Source organism: Chrysoperla carnea, chromosome 1 (assembly GCF_905475395.1).
Source record: "Chrysoperla carnea chromosome 1, inChrCarn1.1, whole genome shotgun sequence".
Lineage (NCBI taxonomy): Eukaryota > Metazoa > Arthropoda > Insecta > Neuroptera > Chrysopidae > Chrysoperla > Chrysoperla carnea.
In genome coordinates this window covers 28,463,998-28,481,092 of record NC_058337.1, presented here as the reverse complement: position 1 = coordinate 28,481,092, position 17,095 = coordinate 28,463,998, and the positions used below count along the sequence as shown (strand labels likewise).

Here is a 17,095-nt window from a genome sequence, read left to right as displayed (position 1 = left end):
ACATATACCGTTATAAAGGAATGATGTTTTTTGAAATAGTCCTGGGATACTATTCTTGATCTTTCAACTAGTGGAATCGGAAGAAAAATCCAGAATGATCTCGGGAATCGAAAGATTTAAGATAAAATCCCTGTATTTGTGTTATTAGCATTTTGTACGTGAACGTTCACTTTCACGGCAATATACACGATAAACTAAAAATGAGATTCTAAATAAAATAAAAAATGTTGAAGTTTTTTCACAATAATTTATAAACACTTTTTATAAAAACTAATGCAATTTGCTAAGAAAAGCACACTCTGTCTTATCCATTTAAAAAATAGATTAAAAAATTATTATTCTAACTTATTAAAGCTTTAAATACAATAATTAATTACCAAAAGAAAAAAAGAAAATTGCAAACCAGCATCGTGTCATTATTTTAAAAAACAATGAACATTACAAAATAAGATACAAGGAAATTTTTGATTTTTATATATACAAATAAAGTACGTATATAATTATTATAATTTCTTAAATATTCTTTTTAAAAGAATAGAAAATTACAAATCATAACATGTTTTTTTTTAATAATCGCACACAATCCGTATCCAAAAAATTGGCACATATTTTAATAAAAAATAATAAATTGATATTAGCAGAAGAGTAGAAAAAACAAGAGAAAAAAAACATATTATGATTCTAAATCACATTTGTTCTCAACATTTTCTAAGTTCAGTTTAAAAAATGTCGTTTTTCACCACACAATAAATCATTAAATTTTTTTTTTTTTTAAATTTTTAAATCGCAGTTGGTTCAGTTCTTGGAATATTTACGGCAACTATTGACTCAGATATGGTTGACACTGGTTCACCGGTGGGAGTTACAATATTCAGAGCACTAACTTTTGCTCTCTGATACGCATTCACAGTATTTAAACCAAGAAATCTATAAAACAAATAACAGAAATATTTCTTATATAAAAAAATTTTATTATTTAAAAAAGGGCAAAAAGAAGTTTCAGTGGAATTTCATTAGAAATTATTATAATTATTGATTGCTGCATTGTCTACTTAGAAGTCACACTGAATTATGTACAAATATTGAAGAAGCACCGAAATATATGCTAATCTTCCAGGTATCTTATAGGAGATAGATAAAAGAAAACTTTTTTGACGGAACGGAATGGACTCCCAATGAATATACACAACCATCCCCCAAGAAATTATTATAATAATCCTTTCGAATTCTGACATTGTATTGTAGATAGCCCTTCGACAGAAAAGTTTAATGCTTAAGATATTTTGCTTCCAAAATCATGAATTTGAAAAAGAATAAAGACATTTTCTCAAAGTTTGTAATTTAAAGTTAGGCCTGAATAAAGTCTTCTTCTAACTTGTGTGTCTTTCTATCACTTGTGAGACAGTTCGTACGTAGATAGCGATAACATTATGATTTTTATACATACAAGTGGAATAATTTTTCAACTTTTTAGATACTACTGTAAAAAAGCTAAAAAATAATAATATGGAATAAAATGGGAAAAATTATACCTTATACACAAATAGACGATCAGCATAGCAATACTTATGCTTAAAATTCGTACATAACTTCCTTCGAAAAATTGTACAACAATCCATGCACCAGCAACAGATATACACATTAATGAAACAATTGCAAATGTTGCCAACCAATGTTGGGGCGTGAAACCACGCTCCCAGTCCAGTCTAAATTAATACAAAAGTAAATATCATATTGTTAATTATTTAATATCAAGAATTAGATATTAAGTTATAAGTTAGATTCAACTCGCACCGAAAAGTAATAATACAAGAATTTAAACTAAAATAAAATTTGGAAGCGAGTGAAAAATTTGAAAGTTGAAAATAGTAATCCCAAATTTCTTCACTACAATCATTAATAAAATATAATTAGCATTACAATATCTTGATGGTACGAATGGAACCTCACAATATCTATTTTAATTGACTATTAAATCTCTTTTAAAATTTTTACCTTCTACTATGTTCAACTTCATAACGTGTGCCGCAAACTTTACATCGTAAATTATCCGGATTTGTTGAAGCACTTTCTATAAGCCATCGTAATAAACATTCATGATGTACACTTGAAACGTCACCCCTACATTGACAAGGTTGAATTAATGGTTGATCATTTTCTAAACAAATCCAACAATCTTTCTTATTTAAAAATAATTCACCCTCTTCATCAATAGGAGCCTGTGAAAAACAAAAAAAATTTTAAATATGAAATGATTAAATCGGCATTAGCTATGCTTCACCATCAAATTCTTAGCTAAATAATTATTAGAGGAAGATTTCTAAACTTAGGCTAAGGTGGAAATATTTAGGACGAAATGAACAGATTCCAGGGCTATTATCACTTTTTAGGTATTTAATTAGTTTACGTTGTTACGGGTATCCTGGGATGTCATATACTTCGTGAAGATAAATTCGATTCGATATAGTTCGTTATACTCAGTGATCTAAATTTAGAAAAATCGACAAAGATTGACTAATCAAAGAGTTTTCTCATAACAAGAGACGATTCAGAAGATTTTTGCTACTCATTCAGTTACATGTAACGGCTGCTACTTTAAAGCTAAGAGGCTCTTCAAAAGGATATAATATTCTCGGAATATCAATACAAAAAATATGTTCTTCTTTCCATTTTTATTGACCTTTCTTATTCCAGTACGCAGGGATTGTTGATTTTGAAATTCTTTAGAACATTTTAACCCGACACGCCTAACATGTTTATTTGCTGACAACTCAACCAATTTAATTACATAAATACCCAGCGCTACCTTAAGGGATATGCAGATCGAATTTAGGCAAATTTTCGTCGCTTGATTCCAAACATAATCTTAAAGTAAATTACAACTATTTTTGATGTTAGAATACTTACAACGTTTATGTCCTTTTCAGTATTTTTGCCCGGCACGTTTTCTAAATCAAGTTTATTCAACAGTTTACGTGGATTTAGTAACCATAATTCTGCAGGTTGAATACAATTCCATAATACACATGGGAACCAAACAGCAACACCTATTTCTACGACACGAAATACAACGTCGTGCCAATTACGTGAATTCACTGGTACTCTAGAAATAAATTAATAAATATTTAATTTATTGAAAAATATTTTTCTAAAAAAAACTTACTTTTTTTTCCAAAATTCACTTAGTGTTTCAGAAAATAAGAATCCTACGATTATAATTAGCATAAATGCCATGCTAATTAAACCGAATCGGGATTGGTGTAACTGCGATAGATTAATTTTTTGTTCATATCCATTAATTTCCTAAAAAACAAAGTTCATTTTATTTTTAGCTGAGAGGTTTAAAACTAATTTCTCAAGTTTTTATATTTTTAATTACAGCAACTGCGTATTCTTTTCTCTGAGACTAAATTTTTGAAGCGCTAAAACTAAAACTCAATCTTAGAACTGCTCCATCATGGCAACTTTTTGATATATTTTGTCTTTGAAAGTGAGAAAAAAGCTAAAATTGTTTTTCTAAATGAGAATCGAGAAGTAGAAATTTGTATACTAGTTTTTTAGCGATATTCTTATACTCAAATGTAGATCGAATATTTTTTTGAACCCGAGCTAGCATTGAGGTATCTTGTAATATATAATATAACTAATAAATATTTACCGTTACAGCGTGTAATTTAGATGTGGAAGTAATATCAGATGAACTGCAACATTCATCAGTTTTTGATAATCGTCTACGAAATCGTGACGCATTTATAGCGGATACAGATGTATCGGCAACAAATCCACCACGGACTTTGAAGTATACTTCAACGCCATATATTAAAAAAAATATTACTACGATAAATAGTAATACAGCGTAACATCCATTAAATACATGAGCATAAAAGTTCTGAAAATAAGAAAATTCACAAAATTAGTCCTATCTGTTTTATTTTTAAAAGCAAATATTTTATTTAGTTGTTCGTTCAAAAGTTAAGATAAGTATGATATAAAATATAATTCAGCAGTTCCGAATTTTTGTTAAAATACAGGGTGTCCAAATAATAACGCATATTTAATACTACCAAAAGAAAAATCTATCACTGCCACGGAGCTTTTGTGTAATCCGCGAGACAGTACAATCTTTGTCTAATTTGAATTGTTGTAACTGCTTTTTAAGTTAATTTGATTGGTTGATAAATATTGTGGTAATGTAAATGAATGCGGTATAATATTGCGTAACTATTTTTCGCACATAAAATTAATGAGAAAAGTAGTTCTTATCTCATAGGCGTGGATAAAGGGTATTTTTGTAAATTTTATCAAAATGCATGCTTAGAAAAATTGGAAATTTGACACACAGTACGGACTAAGAATCATTAATAATTAGAATCATTAAGATGAAAAATTACGAAAATCATCGTTAGAAATATCAGTGTGCCATCACCCAATTTCAATAACATTGTGCAGGGCATTGTGTGTCAAATTTACAAATTCTCTAAGCAAATGTTTTGGCAATATTCACAATAATAATTTTTTCTAAAATTTCAACTCCCCGTATCAAGAAAACGGTGCTTAACTGGCCGTATGTGCATTGAAAAAATTATCATTATTTTAACCTTAACTTTCATTTGGTGAAGTCCTGCTGTCATAAATTTGACCACCCTGTATAGAGAATTTTGATAATGGTAATACGTTTTTTTATATATCAAGCCATAATTACCATAATATATATAGTATCTACTTTTTAAAAACTAAAAATATAGAATCGTATTTCGAAAAATACGACAAGTCTACGAAATTCAAATCATGTATTCAATCTGTCATTATTAAGACAATTTGTATGTACATTGAAAAAAATAAAGAAATTCCAACTAAAACGAAACCTTGAGCTAATCACAATAAAAATCGCTAGTTTTTAGAAAAATCAATAGTATACCAAAAAGACTAAAAATAAATTCATTAAATTTAATTAACAAAATTAAATAACATAATTTTTTCATTTCAGCGCTGTAAAACTAATTGTAATAATTTTGTTTTCAAATTGATTTGTGATTAAGAGCGCAATAGATAGTCTGATTATATAGTAATAAGTTTTAACCAGTCGGTTAAGCTAGTTAATTTTACAAGGAACAAGTGAAAACAAACAATGGACTGAGTTAATTGTTGAAATACCATGTATAGACAGTGTTGATTACTCTGTCACATTACACATACATACATGTCACACATACATAACTGATATTCCCATATAATACATACTATACAATTTGCGCTCTCACGGGTAAACAGTGATGTTTACAAAAAAATGTTTCAAACAGAAGTTGTTTACTTTTTTATGAGGAACATTTTTTACATTTTAACTTTTGTCTTAGCTCTAACGGTTTACAAGATGGATTCTGCGGACCCATGACCTAATTGACCTATATTGCTCATTTACGAACTCGACCTCACTTTTTACACCCTTAGCACGGTATATTTGAGTTATCGTGATGACAGACGGATAGACGATAGACAGACAGACAGACAATCGGAAATGGACTAATTAGGTAATGGACTATTTTTATACTGCAGAAAAACTATAAAATTATAAGTATATCATTATTACACCTATTACTTTCAAACTAGCTTTTAGATTCCGAACTTTTAAGTCGATTTTTACAGTTGCATTCGGGTATGTATGAAAGGTGAAGCATTTTCTTTCACATAAGTCAATAACAGACTAGCACATCATTAATTAATATTTTGACAAGTTATTCAAGTCAAAATATGGGAGAAAAAACGTGAAAATGGCACTCTTTTAATGCTAGGTGTATTTTATCATTAATTTACCTGAAATGCGATTTGATCAATGAAAATGAAAGTTTGAAATGAAAATTTGAATTCAGTAGAGTATTACATTTTTTAATCATTTTTGAAAATCTCTAGAGAGGGACAGTTCCCCCTACCTGCTCCCGAATGTGCACTCAAATCTACAATCACCTTCGAACTATTTCAGTTTGAAGATTCAAGATCGTACAAATTTTTGTTCTTAACTTCTTTATGTCAGTTTTTAATAATTCAGTCGAACAATTTTTATAAAGATTCATTGACTTCATGGGTTAAGGGCGCAGTTGTTTCTATTTGTTACTAAAAAAATAAATTGTTAGTTCAATGGAACAGTTAAAGTTGACTTATAAAATTAATAAATAGGCAACTTGAATTATGTATACGTTATACACATATAATTTTCATATTTAATAACTTAACATTTACGTCATAAAAACTGCCTAATTACTAATTTTTAAGTGACCTATAGCATTGATCGTTTCATTGAATTAAAAATTTATTGTTTATTAACAAATAAAAACATTTGCGCTACTAATACATGCCTTATTAATGATATTTGACACCTAAGAAACACATTCCATGAGGTTTTAGCAAAATGCGAGCTGTTTCTTTCATTAATCTATATTAGCCGATTTAGTAACATCTTTTACTGTACTATTTCTATTAAGATTTTTGGCAAAAATGGAAAGCTAAAAAACATTTTTTTTCGAAATCGATTTCGAATACCGACAAACTATTTAAAATAATTAATACAACGAAACATAATGTCACAGCGCCTGAGCGCCATTCAATGTTTTGTAGTTACTTCGCTAATTAGACGCTGTCACAGTGTCATTTAATATTTTGTCGTTATTTTGCCAATTAACTAACATAACCTCATCTCGTTTAAATCATATAAAACGACAATGTCCGATGAGAAGGTCAACAATATAAAAAATGGCAAAGTAAACATCTTAACTAACCCTGACTTAATTTTAGCCTACATTATGTTAATAATTAAACAAATCCCCGTTATGCAATTGAATAGCATGGCGTCATTATTAAATAAATACACACAAATTTACTTACTTTTAATTCAGCAGGAGTATTTGCAATATTTGTTGTTAAAAATTCCACTAATAATAAACTATATGTGATTAGATTGAATGTTAAAAATGCTAAAAATGATTTTGATAAAAATTGTGGTTTCTCCCAACGAATATCACGTAAATGAAAGACCTAAAAATAACGAAAAAAGATATTAAAATTCTAAATTTAGAAAATGAGTTCAATAAATTGTTTTATGAAAGTTTAACTTACTTCAGCCCAAAAACATACAATCAGTGATGAACCAGACATTAACAATGGATAGTATGCACTCAGTAAACTGCTTGACCATTCTCTTTGGCTTTGTGTATCCTATAAAAAAATTACAAAATTGATAAAGTTTGTAATTATTATTATGTTTTATTTGTGATAAAAGATTGTTGTTATGCGTTTCATCTTAAAATTATTTTTATATATTTTAATCAACTGTAATAATGTTGTAACGATAAGAAATTATTATTAACTATATAGCAACAATTTAATAATCTGAATAATAATATTAATATACAACAACTCAAGATGATATGTAGTGATGTCATGAATATTTAAAAAAGTGTATGGTGACGAGTTATTTTAAATGATTAACGCTCATAAAACTTTTCTATTGCACAATACACTTACAGAGGATGTTGTAAAATTATTTGTCTCACTTAAGAACATAGAGCACAACAAAATTAGAAAAAAGTTTCAGTGAATATTAGCCCGGAAATGCTTTATTTAAGAATAATGATATCTTTGGAAGATAATAGATAATAAAAGAATCTTTTAAGGATTCCGTACCCAAAGGGTACCTGCAGAACTCTATTACTACACCATTTGTCTGCACTGTCCACTGTCTATCAGTTAAAATCGGATAACACCAAATACTTTTATGTTGGTAAATACTATCGATTATTTGAACGTAAGATAAACCTATTTCAAGATATAAGGCAATCGATTCCTCGAAATGCAAATTTCAGATTTATGGTAGGTACTAATATCTCGAGAACCATAAATCGAATCGATTTCGATTTTTAGTTGGGTCAAAATAAATTTAAAATAAACTTTTTCTTAAAATAGGAGAAAATTAATCTTGAAAAATTTTTTTGTTTCCAATTTTAATGAAAATTCTAAGGTATTTATATTTTGACCCAAAAATAATGAAAATCACATTTCGTTTCTCCAAATCATAAAACTTCGGATTTCGTATCTCCAAATTAGTCTTTGATGCAAAATTTTTAACAAAATAGGGAAAATTTATTTATTTATTTTATACAATGCTTTAGTAATTTAATAATAAATGAATGGCTGATCTTAAGGCTAACAGCTTGTACATAGGTAGGATGAACTAAATCCATCTTTAAGGTTGTTCTCGCACTATGGGCATAGTGGTATAAAATTTTATACTTATTTAGGATATTATAATACAATCACCATAAAAATTTGAAGTCGATTGACCGTTTCTAACTCGGAAAAACTTCATTAAAGTTCGGATCATTAATAGGGTTGTTAAAGTTGTTTTTATACCATGCATATATGAAATATACATAGTATATTAAGTTTAGTCCCAAGTTTGTAACGCTTAAAAATAATGATGCTAGGAAAAAAATTTTGTCATAGCTGTTCATAAAATCACCTAATTAGTCCATTTTCGGTTGTCCGTCCGTCCGTCTGTGGACACGATAACACGAAAATTTAAAAAGATATCGAGCTGAAATTTTTACAGCGTACTCAGGATGTGAAAAGTGAGGTCAAGTTCGTAAATGAGCATCATAGGTCAATTGGGTCTTGGGTCCGTAGAACCCATCTTGTAAACCGTTAGAGATAGAACAAAAGTTTAAATGTAAAAAATGTTCCTTATAAAAAAATAAAAAACTATTGTTTGAAACATTTTTTTGTAAACATCACTGTTTACCCACGAGGGCGTTAATTAGGTGCAAATTTTATAGTATGTATTAATATAGGAATATCAGTTGTGTGTGTGTGTGTATTTAAAAGTGAATATCTTTTGTTATTTACGTGACGTCAAAAAAACAAACGATTGCGCATCAACACTGTCTATACATTTTTGTATGTGTTATGTGATAAAGAAATCAACACTGACTATGCCATCATATGACTATGGTATTTCAACAATTAACTCAGTCAATTGTTTGTTTTCACTTGTTTTAACATATTTTGAAAATTTCGATTTAGATTTTCGGATCGATTAAAAGAACTTCCTTATATTGGGAAGAAAGGGCCAGAACGAAGCAGCAAGCAAGTCAATTTCATTTTTTTCTCAGTGTGTAGCATATGTCACAATTAGTTTTTTGAAATAATCTATCCATATAATTTTGTAGCCTATTGAAGAAGTATTGTAAATAATGGTTTGTTGTTCAATGTCTTTTTATTCTAAAAACGAATTTTTAATATATTTTTTATGTTAAATAGTTCTTATACAGGGTGATCCAAGTTGTAGCAGCATGACGACTTATAGCCGGGTAAGCTTATTTTCTAAATAAAATTTTGGAAAATATGACATTTTTGGGAGTTTTACCAAATCGGGTGCTTAGAAAAATTGAAATTTTGGCACACTGCATAACCTTAAGATCCTTCATGATTTAAAGCTTATGGTGATAAAGTACAAAAACCGATTCGTGGATAATTGGACGTGCACTAACCCTGTTTCGAAAAAATCACTTACGTTACTGACTTCATTGAAAATAAAAGAATATTTAACATTATTGTATTTGCAATGAAGCCAGTGGCGTTAGAGTTTTTTTAAGCTGGATTATAAAACAGCCATATCTGTACCACTAGTTTTCGTGAAAGATCCTTAGTTCGTACTGTACGCCAAATTTCCAATTTTTCTAAACAGCTGTTTTGGCAATATTCAAAATAATTTTTTTTTTCAAAATTCCAGCACACTGTATCTGGAAAAGAAGGCTTTTCTGGTTATATGTATTGAGAAATTATCATTAATTTAATGTTATCTACTATTTGCTCAAGTCCTGGTGCTATAACTTGGACCACTCTGTAGCTATTATTTGGTATTGTACATGTTTTATATGTACACTGTGTAAACAGTTATTACCAATGGTAGTGGTAACTACAGCTCAGCTGTGAACATCATCTGGTTTGACAACTTTTCTGCCTACTCGAGGAGACTCATGTTTTTTGTTTGACTTTCATATTAGTATCAACTTATGTGAGAATTTTTAAAGAGGATTTTGACCTTAAACTAGTGGTGGATTTATATATAGGCCGAGTAGGTTTATAGCCTAGAGCTACAAAATTTGAAAGTTAAAAAATAAATCAGATGATAAAAATTTCGTATAATTTAAAAAATTTTATTTTGAACTTTGTGAGATTTTCAATGATTTTTTGTTTGTTTAAGCCAATAATTCCTGAACACTAAAGAGTCACATTTGACTCATCTGATTGTTACTTTCTCAAAACTGTTTGATAATTAATAAGGAATTGAATATTTTTTAAAGAGATGGTATAATTTTATATATTTTGAATTTAATTATTAAATTTATTGAATTGAAAAAGATTGTACATATAATTTTTTTGTAAAGGAGCTTGAACAACCTCAGACTCCTGTATTTAAAATACGAATAAGACAGTGACAACCTAACCAGTGCCAACCAAAAGTACGAATAAGACAGAGAGTTAACATTTTTTTTACCTATCTCATTACTATAAGAGAAACTGAGATAGGTAGAAGAGTCGTATACCTGTCTCGCTTCCTCTTCTATGAGCAATGCGGACTTGGATAAAGAGACACACAATAAAGTTTATGGCACACAATAAAGTTACAACAATGGTGACATCGACTTCTAATAACTCGCTCATGCCTGCTTTAAACTCTTACAAGGTACGAAGTATGGTAACATAAAAATAATTTTTTTAAAGTGATTTTGGACGGTATACAGTTCGAATCTCGATAAGTGAAACAATTTATTAGAAGTAAGATTAAATACCAGGCTCCGTCATTTTCGAAAAAATCTTTAAATGGCAGAAATAAAAATGTCTACATAAGATGGCCTTTTCCACATCTGGCGCTCTATATGGGTTCTATATATGAAATTACCTTTCATCCCAAATTTCCACAGCCTATATCAGAGACCTATAATAACTACAAATGCCTGTTGCCTTACCTACACAGTTCTAGCCCAACTGTCGTTTTTGTAAAAACTTGCATGCCATTCATTTTACCTCTGTGAATGAGGAAAAAATTGCTGATGCATATACATAAGTGAAAAACTTGTGTAAATTATCCTCAACGGTAAAAATTTAGTCCCTGCGAACCCCGGATACTTCGAATCCGCACTTTTCTTACATGTGTTACAAGAAGCATAAACATATTTATATTACATTGCCTATAAGATTATATTATCTTAAAAGAGAGATGACTATCGTCTACTTTGACATTTAACATTTCATTGGAAATCAAAGGCAAAGTACGTAATTACAAAAACATTAAACAGAAATGTACCTAAATATAGTGACACAGAACGCCAGAGGTCCTGTAGTCACTATTCGCCAATATGTATAATTTTTCCGAAACATGTATTGATGTTCTTTTATCGATATGCCTTCTGCTGTTTAAGATACTCATATATCGAATTATTGATGTTTAGACCAAGGTCACCCAGCCGTAGCAACTTTTAAAAGTGGAGGACTTCATTGTAACAAAACTCATTAGGCGTTAAAGCAAGTCTCCGCTTTAATGATGAAACAATCATAACAGTTGCCAAATGCTCATAAAATTAAACAAATTAGCATATTTGTAGCGTTTTTTCGGGAGCATCGGTTGCACCATCCTTGGCTCGACACTAGCCACATGATGTTCACACGGACGTCAATTTCAACGCACGTTAAAGCAAGAAAGCTCCACTTAGGACTGTGTAATTTTAACAAAATAACAAATTTGCATTGCATTGACGTGATTTAAAATCTACGCCGGTTGCTTTTAAGTTAAATATCACTGACAAGAACCTCGTTTTTATACCTTGTATAGTTGAACTTAAAAATATTGATACTACAAATAAAATTTTGGTATAGGCGTTCATAAAATTACCTAATTAGTCCATTTTCGCTTGTCCGCCCATTCGTCATTACAACAATGCGAAAACGAAAACAGTTACAGCGTGTTCAGATCGTAAAAAGTGACTTCATAAACGATCAATATAGGTCAATTGAGCCAAAAGTTCGCAGTATTCATCTTAATTTTGTGTTTGAAACATTTTTTTCGTAAGGGTGCAAATTAAAGCAAAATTTATGATTCTACATTTTTTTAGGGAAAAAAATTTGGTCAAAAATCGTTTTTTTATGTATACAAAGCGTTAATTAACGCAACCCTAGCACTTCTGAGATTGCGCGTTAGAAGGGTCTTAAACTAGGTGTCAAAACCTTCCTTTTTTTTGTCTTTGAATAAATTCATAAAATCGCTTATTTTCAGTTACTTTGAACGGCCTAAGGGTATATCAACAAAATTGTTTATTTTATAACTTATTTTATTTACAAATTTACATTACGAGTAGTGATTTTAAAATATGATAGTTAAATGAGTTTTATAATTTGACAATATTTTGTTATACATATTTATTTAGTTATACCAACAAATTTTATATGTTCTGAACATTATTACATATACCAAAGGTCAAAGACGATAATGAAAAGTAAAAAAAAAAGAGAATAAAATAGAAATTTGATATCAAACAGAAATAGATTTATATTATAAATATAAATGTTATATGTAATATGTCATTTGATAAAGTAATTAGTAATTTTCTGAATATTATGCGTTCAGTCTCAGTCTTGTTTATCTTCAAAAAGATGCAAGTGATTTCTCAAAGTTTATTATTTATATTATAAATTAAATATTTTTTGTTCTTTGCCTTTAAGAAATTAAAGTTAAAAAGGCACAAATTTTATCACTAATAAAGCACCATTTAAAATGTCTCGACACAAATACCAATTTGAATATCCCGGTTATGTACTTTATTTTGTCGCCAATAGATGTCAGGAAGAGTCAGAAGAGTCATATTTGAGTCAATGTTTAAGTTTTTTCTGAAAACACCGATGAAACGACGTTTTCTAAAAATGAAACCTAGCTAGATCGATTTTTCGCTCCAAAAAACCTCTGTAGGGTAATTATTGCAGTTATATATATATATATTTAAAGACCGCATAGTTTTAAAAGGCGTTTAGAGAGAAAATCACAAGAGTACTTTTCTGCTTAAAATGCAAAAAATACAAAAATATTTTGTTTATGAAAAATTTTTTACTTTGCCTCCACCTCTTGTTTATCGATCGATTTTTCTCATTAACGAACTTGACCTTTCAAATACCAAAACTCTTCTTGATCAAAATTTCATTACAAGACACATAAACATATAGATACATATATCTCCTTATATATATTATAAATGTGAAAGTAAGGATGTTTGTTTTTTTTCGCTTTCACGCAAAAACTAGCGAATGGTTTTTAATGAAACTGTATGAAACTGTACAGCAATGTAGCTCATACATCAGAATGACACATGAGCTATTAATTATAAAGATATAGATATTATTTAAAAAAAATTTAATTTAATTTGTCATTTACTATTTTAAATTTTTATAGAAATCTTTAAAACAGTAAATATCAAACAATATTTTACAATTAAAAAATTGAAAACTGTGCATATCTTTTAGCTGCGTAAAACAATCCCTTCAAGTGTTATGGAAGGGGGATAAGTGAGATCAAGAGAGGTGGAGGCTATAAAGCGGTGGTTTTTACTTTTAGGCCCAGTGAAGCAGTCGGGTATCAAGCTAGTAGATACATAAATACATTTTATATATATATAAATTTTAACGATGGTCAATCTATTAGGTAGGATCGATGAACATTTGAAGAAATTTTTTCAAAATGCCATCATCAGTACAAAAGCAATAGCTCCACTTTCTTCTCCAATTCGCTAAAATTTGCTAAATTTTGTCTAGCAAATTTTGCTTTAGATAATTCGTCTTTATTTCAGAAGAAGATTCATTCAGCATATACAGTAGAATCTCGATAACTTAAACCTCGGTAACATAAAAACCTCTGTTACTTCAAAAAATACTATGTTCCCTTCCCATCAGAGCCCAAAACCTCTATAACTTAAAATACGCAACCTCTATAATTTAAATAAATAATCTCTGTATAGGCCCTCAGTAACTACATAGAAACATGTACATACCTCTATATTAACTAGCGTACATAGAAACATGTACATACCTCTATATTAACCTTTACCTAACATAGACACTTGATAACTTAAAACCTCTATAACTTAAAATATTTTGTGTTTCCCTTGGACTTTAACTTATCGAGATTCTACTGTACCTAATTGCTATAAACTCAATAAAAGGCGCATATAAAAAAACTAACAACGTATACCTATCGAAGATTGTTTTGTAATATAATTCCGATTATAGTGGCAATTTTAAAGATGCATTCAAATCTTAAAATGAGACGCATTATCGTGTTCTTATTTGCCACAACACATGTATGAAACATATCATTCTAATCATAAAATAAAACTTAATCCAATTTAAAAATGTAAATAGTCTGTCAAATAAATCAAAAATATATTTATTACTCATATTCATAAAATTAGTAAACATTCAACGATTATTATTATTATTTCCTAATTTAAAAATTAGCAAATGCTTAATTTAAATTCAAACCATGTACATTGTCTAACAATAAACTGTACCTATTGCTGCCAATATCGATGAAAATTAGGAAAATGACTAGAATGTATTGATTTTGTACGAATTCAACTGTGATAGTGGGCAGAAAAGTTTGTATGCAGTCATAAATTACTAAACGTCTCTTATTGATAGATAAGGAACCCTATTCCTGGAATTCTATACATTTTCTAATGCCTAATACAATTAAGTATTTAGGTCGAAATTGTAGCTTATCTTTGAAATCTCTATTTCACTTTCTTTTTGCTATTTCACATTGGGTTCAAATAAATAATTCCAAGTAGTTTACATTTTTACATACGTTACTTTCATTAGCCCATGAACCCCTCCCTCCCAGGATGCCATTTGAACTTGATTTAAGGTAGTACGAACACCAAGACAATTTTAGATTTGGAGTTGAAATTATTTGTACCTTATTTTCAACTTTGATGATGAATTTTGTTAAAACTTCATGAATGTACACGAAAAATAAAAATAAAATTTTTCGATATCTGCATTGGTTTTCGAAATATTAAAAGCTAATTTTCGATATTTTGAAAATTATTCTAAATATCGAAAATTTTTAATCGTACTTTTCGTCTTATATTGTCAAGTTAATAAATAATTCCTCATCAAAATTGAAAAAATATATTTAAAAAAATTTGTGCCTTCACTACCGTGCTCATACATTCTTAATTAGTCGGACACAATGAAATTTTTTTTGTTTTCAATAATTTATTAAGGTTTCAACTTTTTATTTAAATACTTTAATTTAAATTTTATTTTTAAATTTACACCGATTAGTTTTGAAGAAATCTATGAAAATATATCATCCATCTACCGTTTTACCAGAAATCAATGTTAAGTATGTCTACTTTTGAAGTCATTTATTTATTAAAATAATTGGGCAACCCCCCCCCTAAAATTTTCAGAATTGATTTAAATTTAGTCCAACTTTATATAAAAAAAAATCAACTCTTTATTTTTAAATTTGTAACAATTAAAAACTTTATTTTTGTGCTAATGTATCGCGCGTGTAACGCCTCTTTTATGAAAACTGATATTCTCGTTCTAATGCTTTATTCCCCCTATAATTTTTGCTCACTTCTTTACCATTAAGATGAGCTGTAGGATAGTCACTAAAAGGACCGAGAATAACTAAGTTAAATGTCTGCAAATATGTTTTTTTGTGACATATACATAACTGATAATCAAGTATAGTACATATTATAAAATTTCCGCCTAATTGGCGCCCTCACGGGTAAACAGTGATGTTTACGAAAAAATGTTTCAAACAAAAGTTGTTTAATTTTTGATAAGGAACATTTTTTACATTTAAACTTTTGTTCTATCTCTAACAGTTTACAAGATGGGTCCTACGGACCCAAGACCCAATTGACCTTTGATGCTCATTTACGAACTTGACCTCACTTTTCACATCCTGAGTACGCTGTAAAAATTTCAGCTCGATATCTTTTTTCGTTTTTGAGTTATCGTGTCTACAGACGGACGGACGGACGGACAATCGGAAATGGACTAATTAGGTGATTTTATGAACACCTATGACAAAATTTTTTTCCTAGCATCATTATTTTTAAGCGTTACAAACTTGGGACTAAACTTAATATACTATGTATATTTCATATATGCATGGTATAAAAATATCGTTAAAGAGATTTTATTCAAATTTAAACTGAAAATTATTTACAAAACATATTATTTGCTTTATGTATTGGGTTGTTATTTATATTATATTCAAATCATTTTTAACATATTATGTAGGTCAATAAACTGAAGTAAATAACAAACCGGAAGTGATGTCATTTGCTGCACAATTAGTAAACCACCGTTTTTTAAACAAATTTTATCACAGAATACAAAAAATTAGTGCTAAATGTTTGATAATGATTTGTCCATTGATTTACAGTACACTAAAATTGGAAATAATATATAAATTGGAAATAATATGTAAAGCCTCGAATTGGTAGAAAAAAATCTTCGTTACACCCTATCATATATACAGGGTGGGCTATTTTAATGTATACACCTAAATACCTCGTTTTGTAGCTTACTCAAACAAAAGTTGCAGAGTTTGATGAGGGCATCATGTTCTCACAACAGATTGGACCTAATTCTTCGAGTTACTAAATAGCCAATTTAGATCGTAAACGGTAAGAGATAGAGTAACACTTTAAATTAGAAGGTTGATCCTCTTTTATCGATACTGGATCTTACTCGATAGGTTTATTGTAAATTTATTTTTAATAACATATTTTGTTTTTTCAAAAACCTCTCTAAGAACACTTGGATTTTTGAGGTAATAAAGAAATTTACAAACAAATATAAATACAAACATACAAGATACTCCTTGATAGTCGGGTAAAAATAAATTAAAACCAAAAAATGTAAAAAAAACCACATATTAATAGATAAACCCTGCAGACATGTTGCGATAATTATTTATTTATTTATAAATATAAAATAATAATAATAATAAAGAATATAATACAAAGATTAT

General features: G+C 28.9%; 1 protein-coding gene across 2 annotated transcripts in view; it reads right to left on the bottom strand.

Annotated features, from left to right (window-relative positions):
• Positions 1-562: 562 nt before the first annotated feature.
• LOC123290945 overlaps positions 563-17,095 on the bottom strand; it is a 48,227-nt gene continuing 31,694 nt past the window's right edge. Inside the window, exons 3-10 of one of the 2 annotated variants that reach the window (XM_044871332.1) lie at positions 7,108-7,206; positions 6,889-7,026; positions 3,764-3,889; positions 3,164-3,303; positions 2,884-3,103; positions 1,996-2,219; positions 1,533-1,706; positions 563-927 (exon numbers count right to left, since the gene is read on the bottom strand). In XM_044871332.1, coding sequence (XP_044727267.1) covers positions 780-927; positions 1,533-1,706; positions 1,996-2,219; positions 2,884-3,103; positions 3,164-3,303; positions 3,764-3,889; positions 6,889-7,026; positions 7,108-7,206 — 1,269 coding nt within the window. In that variant the 3' untranslated portion in view covers positions 563-779. Of the gene's footprint in view, positions 928-1,532; positions 1,707-1,995; positions 2,220-2,883; positions 3,104-3,163; positions 3,304-3,658; positions 3,890-6,876; positions 7,027-7,107; positions 7,207-17,095 lie in introns of both variants that reach the window. The other variant, XM_044871331.1, reaches the window with a different exon arrangement.